Source organism: Danio rerio, chromosome 6 (genome assembly GCF_049306965.1).
Source record: "Danio rerio strain Tuebingen ecotype United States chromosome 6, GRCz12tu, whole genome shotgun sequence".
NCBI lineage: Eukaryota > Metazoa > Chordata > Actinopteri > Cypriniformes > Danionidae > Danio > Danio rerio.
In genome coordinates, this window is record NC_133181.1 from 14843440 (window position 1) to 14865426 (window position 21987).

The following is a 21987-nucleotide window of genomic DNA, read 5'->3' on the forward strand; positions in this document are numbered from 1 at the left end:
TAATGTTGGTTAAAGTCATTTTATTTGAGCTTATATTTGGCACCATTGTTACAATTTTCTTTGTGTCTTCTGCCTCTGTTCTCTTCATTTACTGCACTTTTTTTCGTTAATATTACGTTTTCTGCTTCATCTAAAACTTGCTTCAAATACACCTTCATTCCAAACTTGACACGTATGTACTGTAACTAGATGAACTAAAAACAAAGTGAAAAGAAAGGAATCTCTACTGGACCCACTCATGCAGATGTGCTCGTATCACTTTTTGGATGTGTGTAGGATGTAAAGAGAACTACCGGAAATTATCCTATAGCTTTTATTTGGATCTTTCTGTGATTTGTGTTTGGTTGCAGCTGCTGGTCCGAGGTTTACATGAGGTCCTGCTGGTGCTGTGTAGATTCACTCACCACCTGTAGGGGGCAGCAGACTGGTTTAAATGCACTGCAACATCACTTCCTGTCAATCATTCCTGTAGAGAATGTCGTTTCATTTAATGGTTTGCAATATTGGAGTTCATACTTAATCAGATCTTTTATTTAAACTTAAAATTTGTTTTATTGTGCCAAAATAAAGAGTAATTAATTATTTTGAGACAAAATGTCAAACTAAACAAAAATATCTGTGTACAGTTTTCACATGTGTTTTCGGTTTGTTTACAGTTGTGAATTGCATTTGTCCATCACTTCTCTGTTAGGTTGGTGTGCCAAATCAAAGGTAACCATGGGTCACCTTTTGCTGGCAGGCCCTAATTTGGGCATCTCTGCTCTAGTGGAAATGACAGAGTGCAGAAACACTGCTGTTCTTTTTCAGTGTAGATCGACTGAATTGCAGACTTCTGCTCTCTGATTGGCCTTCTGGACTTTTGAGTATTACTTACCAATTCATCAAGCACTGATTATGTTGACCATTATATACTGGATATACTGGACAGATCAGATGGTGGCAAATATGCACATGCCCAGTAAGCATGAATGGTCACATATTATGGGTTTTAGGCTGTATATTTTGGATGTTATTTTCAGAAATACGCTAAAAACACCAGTCTGGAGGAGGAGTGTTTTCATTCTGAAACAAAAACGCACTTGTGAAAACTGCACCTGAGAGTGTGTGTGTGTGTGTGTGTGTGTGTGTGTGTGTGTGTGTGTGTGTGTGTGTGTGTGTGTGTGTGTGTGTGTGTGTGTGTGTGTGTGTGTGTGTGTGTGTGTGTGTGTGTGTTTGGGCAGTTTACATGGTTTATAAGAACACAAATGTGTATAAGGACATGCTAGGTATAAAATGTAAACATGGTTTATGAGGACATTTCATGTGTTCTTGTAAATTAAAAGGATTAAAAATACAAAATTTTGGTTTTTGTAAGGGTTGGGTTTGGGGGGGAGGTGTTTTACAGTATAAAAAATATTTTATCTATGGGTGTCCCTGTAATCTACAAGGTGTGTGTGTGTGTGTGTGTGTGTGTGTGTGTGTGTGTGTGTGTGTGTCCCTCACACCTCTCCATCACGTGTCTCGATGGTCTTGATCAGGACCGTTTTCTTTGAGTGCATTTCAGACGCTCTTTGTTGATGCTCTGGGCTCGTCTCTGATGAAAATGATATTACACAGTATCAATGCTGGCTTCTGCACAAATCCTTTGTTGTTCCAACACAAATCCATTAAGTTAAATCTATTGTTTTTACATATTTAAGTGGATTGAACATAAAACAATTGCTTTGTTCCAAATAAAGCTCAGCTCTTTTTAAGTAGTTTTAACTAGCAGCAAACTCATTTGTTGTGTAGTCTACCATTAAAAAGTCTGAGGACATTAAGATTTTATTGTTTTAATTATATATTTATTTAGAGTTTCTTTTTCCAATGATGCATTTATCTGATCAAAAAAACAGTTCAATATTTTGTGAAACAGTAATACAAGATAAAACATCAGTTTTCTGTATGAATATATTGCGTTTATACTTGTGTATATTTATTTTTTAATAGTTTATTGTTAGTTCATGTTAGCTCAGGTGCAATAATCTTATTTTATATTTTGATCATTTAAAAATAGTCTAAGTTACATCACTTTTAAACGATTTGCTTTAGAGTTTTTCATTTTTTAAATTTACTAATATAATCAACTATTATAGTATAATAAGTATTACAGCATCTCATGTTAAAAATGTTGATAATTGTTATTTCTGGTATTTTTTTTTTTATTGGATAAACAATTATGCCATCAAACTGTTGTATAAACACAATATCACACGAGTAGCAGTGTGATATGGCTGTATATCGGCACTGGTGGGGGCACTAAAGCATCACACGACTCCCACCAGTGGTGATATGCAGCCATATCGCACTGCTACTCGTGTGATATTGCTCATATATAGTAACAATGTAGTCTTGCAATTATGATCAATTTAATGCATCATTGTTGGATAAAAGTAATAATTTAAAAAAGCACCAAAAGTTACATAATTATATTCAATTATACTGTATTTAACACTCATTTAAATCAGCATGTTCAATTCCTTTTTTGAAAGGAAAGAAAATCAAACGCAGAGTATCACTAATTACATCAACATCATACAGCGCCTCCTAGCGGCCCTTGACACAACACTTTAACAACATTTCCAATAAAACTAACAATAAACTTTCCATCTTACCTCTAAAGCTTATAGTGGAATACGACTGCATGGGCATCACAATCCTTAAACACAAGATAAAATGACATCAGAACACCCAAAACCAAAATAATAGCACATTTCACACCACACTAGATTCAGACCACTGGATTCAGGTTTCCAAGTGGAAGAGACTTACAGTACATTGTGAACTGGTTGACTGCAGCTACTGAGAATGTGCACATACATATAGTGTATTTTTGTGACGCAGTACTATAAATACATTTTATAACTGTAGGGGGTTAGACCAGGGGTGTCCAATCCTGTTCCTAGAGATCTACCTTCCTGCAGAGTTCAGCTGCAACCTTGATCAAACGTGCCAGTCTTTAATAACCAAGTGCTCTTTCAGATCCTACTTAGTTGTTTTTGATCAGTTAGAGCTGAATTCTGCAGGAAGGTAGATCTCCGGGAATAGAATTGGACACCCCTGGGGTAAACAATAATAAAACGTAACAGGTTACGCTTAAGGGGTAGGGTTAGGCTAGTGGTGGGCAAAGCAAGCCTTTATGAAACACTGCAACAGAAGAAGTTAATGTGCCGAAGCTTCGAAATGTTTCGAAACCTGTCTCTACAGTGACACCTAGTGGTCATTTTAATGTATTGCTCTAGAACAGCTTCAGCAAAAAAAAATAAAAAATAAATAAATAATAATAAATACAGTTAAGGAAATTAAGGGGTTATGCCCCATGTTGTAGAGTTGAGATTTCAAGTGATTTAGGGAAGCGGTGAGAGTTCCAGACTAGCATGCTGAGATCATGCATGGTTTCAAATGCAGGGTGCAGCTATAGATGTTAGTTTTTAAATGCTCTGTTTTTGTAAAGCATTTTGTTTTAACATTGGTCTAAGATCCAAATGAACACTTTGTTAATAATTATGTCTTGTTTTGGTCATAAAAAAAGTTACTTTATTAAAATACATCAAGGGTCCGTTCTTCGTACCTCGCTTAAATGATCTAAGATGATTTGGCAGATCCTGGATCTTTTCATCTTGATAACTGATCTCTCGCTAATTTGGTTCTTCAAACAAGTTCGCGAATCAGATTAGAATGTCTGGATAAACTGATCTGAGATCGCTGCGTGTGTTGTGAAGGACAGATCTATCGATCCTCGAAATCATGATCAGCAATGCAACGATTGGCTGACGGCACAGCAGCGTAATAACATCATCTGATTAATATTCAATTATCCATGTGAGCAAAATTACATCAAATTAGCAGTAAACGGCTTGTTAAATATGACACGCAATAACCTTCCACATTTGTTGTGAGCTGCAGGCTTTACACTTTCATGTGTCAAGAGTATTCATCATGTATTTCAATGCAAATCAATGTATTTAGTTCTACATTTAGAAAATATTTTCTTTATTATAGTAGCTGTTTTTTAATCGGTGTAAAGAATAACTGGTTGTTTACAAAAGCATTTTGATATTGGTAAAGGCGTCTGCAACTTTTGTGAAGCATCAAAACACTGGCATATTAACTAGCAAAACATGTTTATGACTGCATAAATGTATTATTGCTTTAAAAGAAAAAAGTCACATATTGTGCATTCCTATTATACACAATTTGTACTAAAGCGATCTAAAACGTTCATATCAATAAGTTTTCTCTTTGTACCACCAGGTGGCAGTCTTTGTACTTTCATTTCGATGGTGCAGATTGCATAAGTTTTATTAATATGTATAACTTTATTTATTTTATTAATAACCATAACTTTATATATATATAGTTAAAAAATATGTACCATTTTCCCAAGTGTATATAACTACTACTGTAAGAAAATATCAGAATTCAGAACATACTTTCTCTATTATCTTTGCTTGAACTGAGCCGATCTAATCCTGTTTATATGAATTGAACCTGCTCCCGATCAGGTTTGACCTAGCAGAACTGTTGCCATGACAACAATTCTCAGATCATCTTTGAAGAACGAAACGATCCTGGATCGTGTCAAATCGTCAATATTCAAATCCAGCTTACTGAGTAATCCACGTACGAAGAACGGACCCCAGGTCATAATTTCGGAGTAACTTATTTGTACAAGTTGGGATTTAAACCAGGGCTATTGACAGCACAGTTGCTCTGTGCACAAGCTACATGAGATACAGATTTTTTTTTTTTCCTTAGCCTGGACAGTCAAATGCAGATTCACCAGGTCTCAAAACATTTCTGAAATTAATCGATTAATGTGACCTGGGTGTTTCGAATCACTTTTGTCACGTGACCTGGATGTTTTGAATCACCTTATTTACGTGACCTGGGTGTTTTGAATCACCTTTTCCACATGACCTGGGTGTTTTGAATCACCTTTTCCACATGACCTGGGTGTTTTGAATCACCTTTTCCACATGACCTGGGTGTTTTGAATCACCTTTTCCACATGACCTGGGTGTTTTGAATCACCTTAGTCACGTGACCTGGGGTCCGTTCTTCGTACCTCGCTTAAATGATCTAAGATTATTTGGCAGATTCTGGATCTGTTCATCTTGATAACTGATCTCTCGCTAATTTGGTTCTTCAAACAAGTTCGCGAATCAGATTAGAATGTCTGGATGAACTGATCTGAGATCGCTGCGTGTGTTGTGAAGGACAGATCTATCGATCCTCGAAATCATGATCAGCAATGCAACGATTGGCTGACGGCACAGCAGCGTAATGACATCATCTGATTAATATTCAATTATCCATGTGAGCAAAATTACATCAAATTAGCAGTAAACGGTGCGTTAAATATGACACGCAATAACCTTCCACATTTGTTGTGAGCTGCAGGCTTTACACTTTCATTTGTCAAGACAAGAGTATTCATCATGTATTTAAATGCAAATCAATGTATTTAGTTCTACGTTTAGAAAAGATTTTCTTTATAATAGTAGCCGTTTTTTAATCGGTGTAAAGAATAACTGAATGTTTACAAAAGCATTTTCATATTGGTAAAGGCGTCTGCAACTTTTGTGAAGCATCAAATCACTGGCATATTAACTATCAAAATATGTTTATGACTGCATAAATGTATTATTGCTTAAAAAAAATCACATATTGTACATTTCTATTATACACAATTTGTTCTAAAGCGATCTAAAAAGTTCATATCAATAAGTTTTCTCTTTGCACCACCAGGTGGCAGTCTTTGTACTTTCATTTCGAGGGTGCAGATTGCATACGTTTTATTAATATGTATAACTTTATTTATTTTATTAATGACTATAACTTTATATATATATTTAAAAATTATGTATTATTTTCCAAGTGTATATGACTACTACTGTAAGAAAATATCAGAATTCGGTACATACTTTCTGTATTATCTTTGCTTGAACTGAGCCGATCTAATCCTGTTTATATGAATTAAACCTGCTCCCGATCAGGTTTGACCTAGCAGAACTGTTGCCATGACAACAACTCTCGGATCAGCTTTGAAGAACGAAACGATCCTGGATCGTGTCAAATCGTCAATATCCAAATCCAGCTAACTGAGTAATCCACGTACGAAGAACGGACCCCTGGTGTGTCAAAAAACTTTAGTCATGTGACCTGGGTGTTTTGAATATCCTTCGTCACATAACCTGGGTGTTTCGAATCACCTTTTTCGAGTGGCCTGGGTGTTTCGAATCACCTTATTTACGTGACCTGGGTGTTTTGAATTACCTTAGTCACGTGATCTGGGTGTTTTTAATCACCTTATTTACGTGACCTGGGTGTTTTGAATCACCTTTTCCACGTGACTTGGGTGTTTGGGTGTTTTGAATCACCTTAGTCACGTGACCTGGTGTGTCAAAACACTTTAGCCATGTGACCTGGGTGTTTCGAATCACCTTAGTCACGTGACCTGGGTGTTTTGAATCACCTTATTTACGTGACCTGGGTGTTTCGAATCACCTTCGTCATGTAACCTAGCCGTTTCGAATCAACTTAGTCATGTGACCTGGGTGTTTCGAATCACCTTAGTCACGTGACCTGGTTGTTTCGGTTCATGCTTTGATGAAGTCTTCCAAAACACTTGCACTTTGGGTTCTCAACACCTGTGTCATAACAAAAGTTTCATGTCAGCCATAGGAAAGGACGAAAATGAAGTGCAGGGAGTTGCGAAAGAAAGGAAAAGTGAACAGCGAGCGGATGGGGGAGAAGGGGGATCGGTAAAATCAGGTGCCAGATCAGATTTTAGAGGTTCCGGATCTGGCATGTTCCGGCACAAATTAAGCCCTGGCTGTAGTGTGTGTGAAAATGCGAGAGTGTATGTGTGTTTCCCAGTACAATAAGGCTGTGTAAAACATATGCCAGAAAAATTTGTGGTTCATTCCACTGTGGCAACCCCCGATAAATAAGGGTTTAGGCTGAAGGAATTAATAAATACGTTCTTAGGCTAGCTCATTTAATCATACAAAATCGCGACTGATCCGCTATATTACACAACTATTGTTTAGCCCAGCCTGTATTTAGTGGTATGGCCTGAAACTAGTGCGGGTCTGCAGCTGGATATAATTCAAAACAGGTAGATCCCTGTGCTTTTATCTGTACCTGCTCTCCTCTCCTTCCAGCAGCTTCCTATAAGTGGCGATCTCCACATCCAGGGCCATCTTCACATTCAGCAGGTCCTGGTATTCTCGCAGGTGCCGCGCCATCTCGTCCTTCATGTTGGCGATCTCCGCCTCCAGCCTGGCGATGGTGTCCTGAAGAGCGCCTGCTTCACGGCCGTGCCGGTCCTCCATATCCCTCATCTGCCTCATCAGAGACTCGTTCTGCAGAGCGAGAGAGAAAGAGGTCAGTGCTGCAAAAGAGCAAAACAGATGCATCCCGCAGCAGATACACATACAGAGCCCTTGAGGGAGTCGATCTCGCAGGTGTAAGACTGGATCTGGTGTCTGTACTCCATCGTCTCCAGCTTGGATTGTTTCAGGGCCTCGTTATTCTTGCTCACAGCCTGGTTAAGATCCGACACCTGATGAGGGAAATAGAGATGAGCTGCTTCTCTTGTTTTGCTCTTTTTTTTTTTTTTTTTCCTTTTCTCATTCCACTTTTTTTATAACTTAAAGGTTTAGTTCACCAAATTAAATTAATTCTGTTATTAATTACTCACCCTCATATCATTCCAAACCACTGAGGCCTTCGTTCATCTTTGGTACACAAACTAAAATATTTTAGATTAAATTAGAGAGCTCTCTCATTCTCCATTGACAGCAATGTTCCCAAAGCATTGACAAAACATACCATGTGATTTCAGCGGATAAACTCTAATCATACTAAGCTCCAAGAACACTTTTGTGTGGCAAAACAAAACTGATATGCTGTGATCATACCAGACACGTCTTGCACGAATAAATCACATTATTTACGCGTAAATGTATGCGTGAACATTTTGAGTTTAATCCCTTTATTTGCACGTCAAATTTGCTTCATTCACGCATCAAATTCACTTGACAGTAGACGCAGATTTGCATGATGGGCAGGGCTTCTGTCAGCCTGGTGACTCTAGCTTCATTGCTAAATAGCAAAAACATGGATTTTGTTGAGAGAGTAGCTGTGCTTTATGTGCTTTTGGAAGGCTGAAAAACAGTGTATATTCATTCGCCGCTGTGTCTGAGTGCACTACATCCTTTCAGAGGTGCACCCAGCTTTGTGAGTTCATCAGCTCCTCCAGAAACTATACCTGGATGATGGAGGATTTCAGCAGTGCTTCCGATTGAGCAGAGCCCAGTTTTCCAGTGTCGGCAAGAGGATTTCCCCTCGGGACACCAACAACAGGCACTATGTCATAATCAAGCCCATATGAGAGCAAGCTCCTGATTGGTTAACGAGGCATGAATATCCGCTAATGTTCAGATTTTCCAACTTAACGATTTGATAGAATTGAGTGTTTTGCACGTTTGATGTGCCACAGGATGTCTTTTCACATATTTGCATTGACTTAACATGTAAATCACTCGCGATTAATAGACTTTGTTAGCCTGTCTTCTCTCCCAAGTCAGAGTGTGCATTTACTACTTTTCTTGGACATCTTGAGATGTTGCTATTCGTTTGTTAAGTGTGACGTCACATGAAGCGGCTTTCGGGTCCAAACGCTTTATCAAATTGTATGGGCAGACTCATCAAATGGAAATAATAAACAATTACAAAGCGATGTAATACTTTCGAAAATCATGATCATGTCCGCTGTTCACTTTCACTTTCTACTGCGACTCCCCAACCGTCTTCTCTTTCGTACACGACAACCCCCCGCTCTTCACTTTCGTCCGCTACACCCCTCTGCCTTCCAACGCCACCCCCCCCCAATATATATATATATATATATTGAGATTATTTTCTCAATTCAAATGAGCAGTGGCTTGGACCCAGAAACAGAATTCCATACGTCACCGATGCGTCACGACTTAACAAGCGGATATGGAAGATAAGAGAGCTCTCTGATTTCATCTGAAATATTTTATTTTGTGTTTGAAAAATGAATAAAGGTCTCGGGGTCAGGGGATTCACTGTAATAAATGCTGGGTTCCAAACAATTCCTTCCTGTTGTCCCAACACAAATCAATTTTTTGAGTGTTGGAGGAACTTAATTTTTACAGTTATGCACATAGTTCATTTACTTAATATTTTTAAGGCAAAAGGTTTACTCGCCTTGTTAAATAAAGTCAACTAATAATTTTGACAGTGTATGGAAAATCTTTAAAAACATTTAATTGTCTTAGTTAAAACAAACAAAAAATGTTTACAGCTTTGCACTACATTCTCAGGCTCAAAATGACATAGACACAAGATGATAGCAGAAGACATTCTGGTTTCACTTTTCTACAATGGGTGAAAGCAAAGTAACATCAACCAGTTTATTACTAGACCAAACTACACTGCTGTTTTCCACACAATTCCTTCATGTTATTCTAACACAAGTTAAGTTTACAATTGTATTTTTACAAAATTGAGTAGATTAAACATAAAACAGTTAAGCTGTCCCAAAGTCACATGAATTGTGATGATTTAGCTCAGTTTAAGTAGTTTCAACAAGTGGCAAAAAATATATATATATATTTTTTGAGTGTAACATTCAATTCATCTGTACAAAGGCAAAACACAAAAAATATAATGTTCTTCTGCATAGTGCATACATATGTGTAACATTCGGCCATCTAGTGGGTATAAATAAAACTTCACAGAGCAATGAATAAAGTTATCAAAAGTGGACTTTCATGTCATTTTTATTGATGCAGATTTTGGTTTTAATAGTGTATTGAATCATTATAAGTGGCGAAATTATTGTTCTTAAGTATTTTAAGTATTTGTATTGTTAGAGCATGTTGAATAATAGAGTTAGCTAATGTTAACCAGTTAAACCTTATGATAAAGGGTTGAAAATCAAACCGTTGAAAACCGTTATGCTGCATAATATATTTAATGTTTTTCGTGTTTAGTCACCTTTGACTTGTACCAGTCTTCAGCCTCTGCAATGTTCTTGGCAGCGATGCCCTCATACTGGGCACGGATGTCCCTCAGGGCAGCGGTCAGGTCTGGTTTGGACATGTCCATCTGGATTTGGACTTGGGTCTCTTGCATCTGCGCCTGCAGCTCACGGATTTCCTACACACAAACAACAACAAAAAAAGCTGTGTAATAAAGGCTTGAAATAAAGCAGCACAGCATTACTGGTAATAGGACTAAATACACATCCACAAACAGCTGGGCCTGAAACAAGCATATCATTCTGTATTTAAAAGCTGTGTAATCTAGAAACAGATGCAGCTCTGAAAGCTAGACTTTCTAATTTGAGGTGAACTCCATTACAAAGTTAATAGCTTGTAATTAAAGTCTGCATGAATTAGAAAGCTGCGACCATTTTTTTTTACATTGTGATGCAGTTTCTAAAGAAATGGAATATTAAATGAGAAAATAGTGGGCGTGGCTTGTTTTTTAAAAAATACAGAGAAGCTACTTATTTTTAGAGAAAAAAATTTATTTAGTTAGTTAAATTAGTTAAATCAGTTATTTATATAACAGACTGAAAATCTTTCAATCCTTCAAAAAACAAAAACATTTCTGGTCACTTGACCTTGACGTTTTGAGTAATGGCTGATGAAAATTCAGACACCACATATGAAACCAAAATAATTGAACAAACGGGTTATTATCAGAGTATAGTAGGCCTATTAAAATGATGAAAAACTGTGAATATAACAACATTTTAGGTTTTCATTGACAATGAACAAAATAAATGACGTCTGGACGTTTACTGACCTCCTCATGAATCTTCTTGAGGAAGGCGATCTCTTCCTGAAGAGTCTCTATACGTCTTTCCAGATCCAGACGGGCCAAAGTGGCAGCATCCACGTCCTGTGAGTAAACATGTGACACCATAATAAAACTGTTGCATATTTTAATGTTCTGTGCAGGACAAGTGAGTACGGTACAAAAAGTTATTTCAACTAACTACTGGTTATCATCACCAAACTTCCCCAGTTGCAGTAGTGGACAAAGTAAACAAATCAGGCACTTGAGTAAAAGTACAGATACCCTAATAAAATATCACTCCAGTAAAAGTCCTCTTTTTCAGTTTTACTCGACTCAGAGTAAGCAGGCTTCTTGATTTTTAATTACGTGTAAAGTACTTTAATAGTTGGCTATTAGTGTTGTTAAATTGACAAGAATAGATGAGTTTTAGACAAGTTTGCAAAAATTCAGTGAATCTTTAATTGAAACGTACTCTTAATGGATCATTTGAATAAGTGAGAAGATTTACATTCTGACTGGATCAGTTGAATCAGGGAGTTGTTTTACAGGAAACTTTTCTGACTGGATCCTTTGAATCAGTGAGTTGTTTTACTGAAGACTCTTTCTGGCTGAATTATCTAGGTCACTGAGATGTTTTACTGGAGACTCATTCTAACTGAATTATTTGAATCAGTCTGACGGAATTATTTGAATGAGTGAGTTGTTTTACTGGAGACTCTTTCTGACTTGATCATTTGAATCAGCGAGTCATTTCACTGGAGACTTTTTTTTTTTTTGTCTGGATCATTTGAATCAGTGAGTCATTTTACTGGAGACTCTTTCTGACTGGATCATTTGAATCAGTGAGTCGTCTGACTGGAAACTTTCTGGCTGGATTATTTAAATCAGCGAGTCGTTTTACTGAAAACTCTTTTTGGCTGGATCATTTGAATCAGTGAGTCATCTTACTGGAGAATCTTTCTGACTGAATTATCTGAATCTCTGAGTTGTTTTACTGGAAACTCAATCTGATTGAATTATTTGAATCAGGGAGTCGTTTTATTGGAAACTCCTTTTTAGTGATTCGAGTATCAAACAAAAACAATATTGTGTCTCTAAGCAGGAGATGTTTTCTCCCTTTCAAAAAAAAACTTGAATCTTACTTACTCGGCTTTATGCAGGAAATCAGATAACGAAATTGGTAACAGATGCTTAAAAATAGACTTAAATACAGAAGTGAAGTAAGCTTAGCCTACTGTCCACAATTGGCCAGTTGATTAAATACATTAAGCATTTTTTTCTATCATGTATGTATTTCTTTGTAGACCTTTGTACCTTCATAACAGATGTGGAGTTCGGTGTATTTAAGTGCTGCTAAAGTGGAGATTTATGGCTTAATGCAGGAAAAAATAATATTGTGATTGAAAACTACAAACACAAATTGATAAAGTGCATTAAAAAACATTTAAAAGTATGTGTTGGAAGTTTTCTTACATTAGACTGCAGGAGAAAAACACTTTATTAAAGCCAAAATGCACAGAATCTCAAAATTCAAAGGTTTTAGTTCAAAGTCTTTCTACTTTAAACGTGAAAGTCAAAAGAGCAGTAGGTTTTGGTTTAGGACACTCACAGCTCTGAAAGCAGACAGATTATTCTCAGCCTCCTCTCTCAGCGCGATCTCCTCCTGAAGCCTGTCGAAAAAGAAGAGTCGTGTATATCATATTTATTACAGCCAGTCTCTTTCCTTTCCTTTTATAGAGTGGAGGTTTAAAACAACCTTTCAAGCGAATGCTTTTCCTCCTGGGAGATGGAGGAAGGCCAGCACTATTCGGCTGACTAACTCCTGAATAGGAATAGGCTGCTGTAAACAATATGTTTCAGAGCACAATAGCTTTCTTTATAAAGGCAGTTCCTTTAATAACATCTCCAGGCCACCACATTGTATTTTGTGAGTAATTAAATGGTAGTCTCCATGAAAGTCATGTTTAAAAATATTTGCTTGCTTGGTCACTGCGGAGAGATGCAATTTGAAGAACATGTAAAAATTCTTCCGTTAGTCAGTAACAGCTGTGCAAATCACTCATTAAGTCATTATATAGAGATTCTAAGTGAACATGCTAAATGAACTTCTTGTTTATCTGAAAAACAATGCTGAAGTCAGATATTCTGCTTTGAACATATTCATTACAGGCCAGAATGTCATCTTTGTCCCTTTAACCTGCCCACTGGCAGTTTAGCCAACTCTGGGTTGCCTTGGTGGAAAACAGTGCATTTCATTCAGTCAGTCAGGAAGGCTCTCAAAGTATATGTCCATGACCGAAATAAGACCTCCGATGGACCGTAGCAGCCTCCGAATCGAGACATGGATTCACATGAAGTGGTTATTAATAAGCAAATAATATAAATATTTACAAATGTAAACATTAGGTAAGAAGGTTACATTAAAACCCTGTGTATTAACAACAAGCTAAGTGATTAGATTTGCAGTGATAAGCAGTTTGGCTGTTTGTAGCAGACGAAACAAAACAGAAACATTTAAATACAGCCATTCAGGAGCACAGACTGCACTCACAACGAAATGGTAAAATTTATTATGTAATTAATACATATTAAACCTCTTTAACATTATTAAATGTACATGCTGAATCACTGGTGTTTGTCACAGTTCTAAAGTTCAGTTTCAAACACTTTTTTTTTTTAAGATCTGAGGTGAACTATCTGCTGCTGCTTTCAGTAGTATGGCAATAAATGCCAAACTCGCATTATTAGCATTTAACAATGAATAAAGCACCTGAGGTGATCATTGTCATAGTTCTGGTGTTCAGCTGCAAGAAATAAAAGCCTTTAGCTGGATAGTCAGGCACGCTCCTGGGGTCCGTTCTTCGTACCTCGCTTAAATGATCTAAGATGATTTGGCAGATCCTGGATCTTTTAATCTTCATAACTGATCTCTCGCTAATTTGGTTCTTCAAACAAGTTCGCCAATCAGATCAGAATGTCTGGATAAACTGATCTGAGATCGCTGCGTGTGTTTTGAAGGACAGATCTATTGATCCTCGAAATCATGATCAGCAATGCAACGATTGGCTGACGGCACAGCAGCGTAATGACATCATCTGATTAATATTCAATTATCCATGTGAGCAAAATTACATCAAATTAGCAGTAAACGGCTTGTTAAATATGACACGCAATAACCTTCCACATTTGTTGTGAGCGGCTTTCCACTTTCATGTGTCAAGTGTATTCATCATGTATTTCAATGCAAATCAGTGTATTTAGTTCTACATTTAGAAAAGATTTTCTCTATTATAGAAGTCGTTTTTAATCGGTGTAAAGAATAACTGGTTGTTTACAAAAGCATTTTGATATTGGTAAAGGCGTCTGCAACTTTTGTGAAGCATCAAATCACTGGCATATTAACTATCAAAACATGTTTATGACCGCATATGTATTATTGCTTTAAAAAAAAGAGTCACATATTGTGCATTTCTATTATACACAATTTGTACTAAAGCGATCTAAAAAGTTCATATTAATAAGTTTTCTCTTTGCACCACCATGTGGCAGTCTTTGTACTTTCATTTCGAGGGTGCATATTGCATAAGTTTTATTAATATGTATAACTTAATTTTTTTTATTAATGACTATAACTTTATATATATAGTTAAAAAATATGTAGGCTTCCTTTTTCCCAAGTGTATATAACTACTACTGTAAGAAAATATCAGAATTCAGAACATACTCTCTGTATTATCTTTGCTTGAACTAAGCCGATCTAATCCTGTTTATATGAATTAAACCTGCTCCCGATCAGGTTTGACCTAGCAGAACTGTTGCTATGACAACAACTCTCGGATCAGCTTTGAAGAACGAAACGATCCTGGAAAGTGTCAAATCGTCAATATCCAAATCCAGCTAACTGAGTAATCCACGTACGAAGAACGGACCCCTGTTGGTGTCCTCAATCTGGCAACTTGTGCTTGCGTGTGTTTTGAACCAGGAGTGCAATACCTAGTTCAACCACTGGGTGTCAGCATACCCATACCCATCCTTACATACTGCACCTTTAATGTATATTAAAAGTGATAACGGTCATAATAATGTACTCAAACAAAGAAACATTTTCTAGACATTTTTTAAAGTAAAGCAGGGAATGGAGGTCGAGTGTGTGCGCGGTGTAACAAAAGTGTAGTTTAGGAAGGTTTTTGATGCTGCTTAGAAGTGATATTCGACAACCAATTAAATAAATAATGTTGTAAGATTAATATTTTATTATAATATTGTGAGATTAATATTTTGTCGCCTGTAGATGGCAGCAAGTCCTGTTAAACAAGTCACTGGATCTTTCAAATGATTAATTTCATTCAGACAAGAATGTAAACTTCATTTTAAAAATTGCATTTCTATTGTAAAAAAATATGTTAATTTGGACTCTAATGTGGCATTCAGTATCATACACATATACAACATGAATTGAGCAACTCTTAGTGGCTCCATTGAAAACCTTAATACTCCATAAAAAGGTTGGATCGATAGACGATGCCATTGTCCATCGCCGATGGACATCATGATGCTGCATCGCAATCCTCCACCCCACCCTACCCCACCCCCGTCACAAACCCGCGCACGAAAAATACACACGGCCCCGTTTACACTAATACATCTTATTTTTAAGATGGTATTTTAAAACGAAAATGATCCACATCCACACTGGAGCATCATCTAGCATTTTTATACAGTGCTCTGTCCACACTATACCACTGAAAATGCACATCACATGACCACACACACACATTATCTATCAGGTAACGTGTCACAGCGTCAGTACACTGCTTCAATCTTTCGCTTTCACGCTTGAACTTAGTAATTTTAGTGAAAACCTCAGATACTGTTGGTTGGTTGCTGTTGGTTGTGCACCTTTTTTACCAACCAAGTTTGTCGATGCCATTATAATGACACAGATCACTCTGCCTATTCATGTCAGAGTCCCGCGGAAAAAGGTAACTGACAGGTGGTCATTTATGTGCAACTTATCTTTATCTGTTTATGATTTGATTATGGCTAAAAACAAAGACCATGTGGGTCAGGTAGTAGAAACAGTAGGCTACACATAATAAACTCGTTATGAATTAATTATTTGTAAATAATTAATTCACCGATGCCATCATCCTTTGCGATGTTTTACATACGATGCCAAATTGGTTGACATTGCCCAACCCTAATTTACACTGACAAAAGGTTCTTTAGATCATCAAACAATTGGTTATTTTAGGAACTTTCCACTGAACCCAGAATGTTTCTTGTATTCAGCATCTATGTGAAAACTCTATTTTGGAAACTTTTTTCTATTTTACTTATTTCTAGTGTTGGCACTATTGTAATCTATTGACAGAAGGCATTGGCAGTATTTTATATATTTAATATTTAATTAGAACGATCTATAAACAGATAAAAAATGTGAATACACAAGAATAGATGGTTGAAGAGATGTATATCTGCATTATATTTAATTTGCCAAAAACATTGAGAACATTTTTAAAGTTACGTTTAGAAAGAAATATGGAAGACGTTAAGTACAGTAACTGTGATAAGATTTTTGTCAGGGTAATTTTAACAGTGAAATAATTTGTATAACTAAGCAACAGAATCTGTTACCGAGGCAATTATGAAAAATTAGTATGTCCCACAACACAAACCAAACATTTAAATTATTTAAATGTTAACATTCTCAATCCATGAAACAATTTGAATTGAAACTGCTCACTTGTTGTTAAAGGAGTAGCCTGTTTCTGCTTGTGAAATATTCATTGTTATAAACGAATCAGATGTTTGTATTCTTCTCAGCACTCCTCTTAATGAGAAACAGTGATTTTACAAAGAATTCATTTAAATGTAAATTTGGTTTGATTTGTATGATTTTCTTCACAAAAAAAAGTTAATTTATCAGTCATTTTCAGAAAAGGGTAGGCAAGAGCGCTTAAACCTAAAACATACAAAATAGCCACATTTATCCAACCATGCAATTGTTGTTATCATTGCTGTTCAGGGCAGTAGAGAGTTTGTGATTTGTTTGTGACAGGAACAGATCAGTTTTGTTCCCTGAATGACTCTAGATTGTTACATAAAGTACTGTGTGTTTCTAAATATGAAACTCAAGAGTGGGTTACCTCCAAAAATATGTGCATAAAATTTGCACAAATATTAAATGTTCAAGTATGTTTGCAAATTTTTTTTCCTTCTGCTCCTTTCACTCCTAAAAATAAATGTATTTTTATAAGAAGGTTATTTCTAAAGTAAATAAAGTCGTTTAGATTTTTAATTGCTTTAAACGCTGAGGAAAAAGGCATCTATGACATCATTGCAAAAAAAAAAAAAAAAACAATTTTGTAACCTATATTTTTAAGAGTACCACTCAATAATAAAAAAAAAACTACGCCTATGAGAAATAAAGGTGCAAAGTTTTTTTTTGTTTGTTTTTTTTTCTAAAGGTACATATTTGTAGTTTTTAGGAACTAATATTCTTCTTTAAGGAACCAATATGGCTTTTTATGTATTTTAGTCACTAATATATATAGTGCCGATGCAGACCCTAAATTTTCTTCCCCATGCAGTGCCAGCTTTGTTTATTTCTGAGACTAAGCTAGTTGTCTTAGATGTATAAGTCTGGCCTAGATAGCCAAAGGATCTTTATACTCTTTAAAATAAAGGTTTACAAAAAGGGGATTTTTACAGCAATGATTTAAAATAATAAAGTTTGTTTTCCTAAAATAATTCAGTAAACAGTCCTTAAAATAATTATATTTACACTGTAAAACCCAGCAGTCAACTTTATTAAATGAAATGAGTGCAGTTCCCTCAAAATTTACTGAAAGTTAGTTCTACTCATTTGAAAAGAGCTTTGAACTCAGTGTTAAATAAATACCTTATTACTTCAACTTAAATAGTTCACAGTTCACATATAGATTCGTTTTTTTAACTAAAATGGATAGTAGCAATCGGTTTCCTCAAACGGTTTGAGTTGCCTTAACTTACTGGGTTTTACAGTACTCAGTTGGTTTGAGTTCTCTTCATTTATTGGGTTTTACTGTGCTCAAATTGCGTCGTTTACTCAAATGGAAGAAACCATTTAAGTAATCTTAATGAGTACTGTGAACTTAGTTCACTGTACTCATTAAGATTACTTAAATGGTTTGAGTTACACTGTAAAAAGTGAAAACTTAAATTACTTTGACTTGTTACAATTAAATTAATTAAGTTTGACAAACTTAATTTATGACAGTTTTTTTTATTAAAAATTCATTTAGTTCTTTTAGGTGCAACAAGTTTAGTAATTTACACTATGTTAATATAATAATAATAATAATAATAATAATAATAATACTTTTATTACAGATAATAAAATAATGTTACAATATTTTCCTTCCCATGTATAATACTTTTAAGTTTTGTGGCAAGTACAAGTATTGTTTGCTATTAATAGTGAACAATACTTGTACTTGCTATAAATGAATTACTAAAATGTGTTACACCTAAAAGAACTAACTTAACGTAAGTAACGCAATCATTGAAAACTGTCATAAATTAAGTTTGTGAAACTTAATTAATTTAATTTTAGTAAGTTAAAGTAATTTGCTTAAGTTTTCACTTTTTATGGTGTATATATACATATGTATGTATGAGTGTGTGTGTGTGTTTGTGTATATATAATGAAATGGTAAAATGGATGTTAAAACATTCTTATTGGATCTGTCAGTGCAAATAAAGAACCTTAATTCTTTAAAGCATATGCTTCAGTGAAGAGCCTTTTAACATAAAAAAAACCTTCTACACACAAAACGTTTTTTCTTAGTTTGCATAGTTTTTTGATCATTAAAATGTTTTTAAAGGAATAGTTCACCCAAAAACTAAAATGTACTCACCCTCAAATGTTATAAACCTTTATGAGTTTCTTTATTTTGTTGAACACTAAAGAAGATATTCTGAAGAAATCTGGAAACCTGTAATCATTTACTTCCATAGTAGGGAAACAAATACTATGGTAATTTTGCGTGGCAAAATGGTTCTTCTATGACATCGTTGTGAATACCCCATTTTGGAACCTTCATGTTGAAGAGTGAAGCAGGAGTTTAGCTGCCAGCTTATTTAAATGTGGGTTTTCATTGGATGGTTGACATAATCTTAACTGAAAAATGAACAGAGGGCGGTACATAGAGTAGCTCCTCCTATTAAAGAAGCCAATAGCGTTTTGTTTATTTCACAGCTCTGCTATTGTTGAGCTCAAGTGCATCAACTGAAAAACAAATGTGAAGTGTGGGACATGTCAGATACTAGAGAGCATTCGACTGGTCAAGATTTGTTAAGAAACTATCTGAAGTGTGAGGTGACGTGAAAAAAATCGTTGATCCATTTAGGTGTAAGTAAGAAACTACAAGCTTTGTATGTTTATGCAGTTTACTATTTTCTAAACGCTAATTTTGTCACTGTTTTGGAGCCCACTAGCTAATATAATAGATTACTGAAACTAACATCTAAGACACATCTAAAACAGCCAGACCAGAAGGTTTTTATTTTACAGTATTCACTCTCATTCACGCATCTCACCTGAGTTTCAGTTTCTGCAGGTCATCTGCCAGGTTGTCCCTTTCTACCTCCACCCGTGATCTGTGATTGGTCACCACTTCGACCTCCCTCCTGAGCTCCCTCATCTCGTCCTCATACAGGTCAGCGATGCGTGTGGGCTCCCGTCCCCTCAGCCGCTCCACCTCCACCCCCAGCACCTGATTCTGCTGCTCCAGCATGCGCACCTTCTCGATGTAGTTGGCGAAGCGGTCATTTAGATGCTGAAGCTCAGCTTTCTCATTAGTGCGAGTGTGGAGAAACTCCTGGTTGAGGGCATCAGCCAGACTGAAGTCCAGCGTCTCACCCATCCCACCATAAGAGCGAGTATAGCCTGCAGACAAGTTGGGCATGCTGTAGGAGGACGCTCGATAACCGGAGAATCCAGGAGAAGAAGTGGATGACTTGGAGACTTCGTAGACTCTGGAACTAACCCGAGAGCTGCCCGACCCACCAGTGGAGGCTCGGCCGAACACACCACGGGACATTGGTGGCGTCATGTAGCCAGGACCACCGAACATTCGACGGTATGAGGAAGAGGATGAGGTGGCATAAGAGTGGCTCATGTTAGAGCGTTCAGATGAAGACTAACACCCTCTGGAGAGGACAGAGACAGAATGAGCGCATGACATGCTCATCAGGGGCTATTTGTAGGTTTCTGCCCCCTCCTTCCCTGCCCCAAACTATACCTCTTTCCAGCTCTCACTCTCTTATAACATCTTCTCCATCATAAGTCGAACACATCATTCCTAATAGCCAATGTCTTTCATTTACTGACCAGTTGTGCCAGCTCTTGTCTTGGAATCATATTTTGGACTGACTTTGAACTGAAAAAGAGCCGAAAAATAAACTCAAACAACACAATTCTTGAGGGTTTTTTGGCACAACGTATTTGTTTTATATTCAATCAACTTAAATGTGTAAAAACTAACAAGTTAACTTAATTCTTTCATGTTGTCCCAACACAAACCAAATGTGTGGAACCCTGCCTTTTTACAGTGTTTTTTTTTTTCATACATTCTGTCCTTCTTAGATTCAAGAGTGTAATTTATAACCACAGTTATTTAGTTTGTCATTTTATTTGTCAATACAATGAAAACTAAACATTGTTTGGACCTCACTGACTTTCAATGTACTGTCTATAGGCCAGGGCTATAACAGTTAAAGTGTTAGTTCACCCCCCAAAAAAATGTCATCATGTTAATTTACTCACCCTCATATTATTACAAACCCCTGAAACCTTTGTTCGTCTTCATTATACAAATTAAGATCTTTTTAGTGAAATTTGAGAGCTCTCTCATCCTCCATATACAGTACAGCAGGGTTCCTGACTCATTAAATGTATAGAAAAATACCAAGTAAACATCGAGAAAGCAGACTATGCTTTCAGTGGCTTCAATCGGAATAGGCAGGAACCTTGCCATCTATGGAGAATCAACAAACTTCACCTTGTTTAACTTGAAACAACATGATATGTGATTATTTGTTATTACATTATTTTTGTGTTACTTAATATATTAAGTAACAACTGAAATTATAATTCATTCATTCTCTTGTCTGCTTAGTCCCTTTATTAATCCGGGGTCGCCACAGCAGAATGAACCGCCAACTTATCCAGCAAGTTTTTACACAACAGATGCCCTTCCAGCCACAACCCATCTCTGGGAAACATCCACACACACATTCATACACTACAGACAATTTAGCCTACCCAGTTCAACGGTACCACATGTCTTTGGACTGTGGGGGAAACCGGAGCACCTGGAGGAAACCCACGCGAAGGCTGGAAGAACATGCAAACTCCACACAGAAACGTCAACTGAGCCAGGTTCGAACCAGCAACCCAGCGATTGTCTTGCTGTGAGGCGACAGCACTACCTACTGCGCCACTGCCTCATCTGAAATTAAAATCAAATTAATAAAAATACATAGACATTAAAAAATTAAGTAATGAAAAACAGACAGATAAATATCATATTATTACAAATATATTTTCCCAATGATACTAATATAACACTTGTATGGGTCATAATGGGTTGAACTTGATCAATTGGAGAAATTATTTAGTTTAGTCAAACTACTGGGCTGTCATAACCCAATGTTGGTTCAAATATTGACAAACCCAGTGTTAAGGAAATTTTTTTTTTAATTGGATTTAAATTACACTTTTCAAACCAATTTTTGTTTTTTCCATGCATTTTTGACCAGAATTGGTTTAAAACAAACGTAGATTGTAAGTGAATGCATTACCTAATCAATTTCACATTGTAATATCTCATATAGGGTGAAGCAGTGGTGCAGTATAGTGCTGTCTCCTCACAGCAAGAAGGTCGCTGGTTCGAGCCTCGGCTGGGTCAGTTGGCGTTTCTGTGTGGTTTGCATGTTCTCCCTGCGTTCGCATGGGTTTCCTCCAGGTGCTCTGGTTTCAATTGGGTAGGCTAAATTGTAGGTAGTGTATGAGTGTGAATGAGTGTGTATTGATGTTTCCCAGAGATGGGTTGCAGCTGGAAGGGCATCCGCTGTGTA

At 36.5% G+C, this 21987-nt stretch overlaps 1 protein-coding gene across 8 annotated transcripts in view; it reads right to left on the reverse strand.

Moving 5' to 3' along the window:
• desmb (desmin b) overlaps nucleotides 1-21987 on the reverse strand; it is a 25401-nt gene continuing 3414 nt past the window's right edge. For 3 of the 8 annotated variants that reach the window (XM_073953355.1, XM_073953356.1, XM_073953357.1), the window contains 10 exons: nucleotides 20151-20288; nucleotides 19447-20058; nucleotides 12473-12533; nucleotides 10870-10965; nucleotides 10054-10215; nucleotides 7463-7588; nucleotides 7168-7388; nucleotides 2634-2677; nucleotides 1485-1573; nucleotides 4-407 (listed from right to left, as the gene is read on the reverse strand). In XM_073953355.1, the coding sequence (XP_073809456.1) occupies nucleotides 366-407; nucleotides 1485-1573; nucleotides 2634-2677; nucleotides 7168-7388; nucleotides 7463-7588; nucleotides 10054-10215; nucleotides 10870-10965; nucleotides 12473-12533; nucleotides 19447-20027 (1422 nt within the window). In that variant the 5' untranslated portion in view covers nucleotides 20028-20058; nucleotides 20151-20288 and the 3' untranslated portion in view covers nucleotides 4-365. 8 annotated transcript variants of the gene reach the window in all.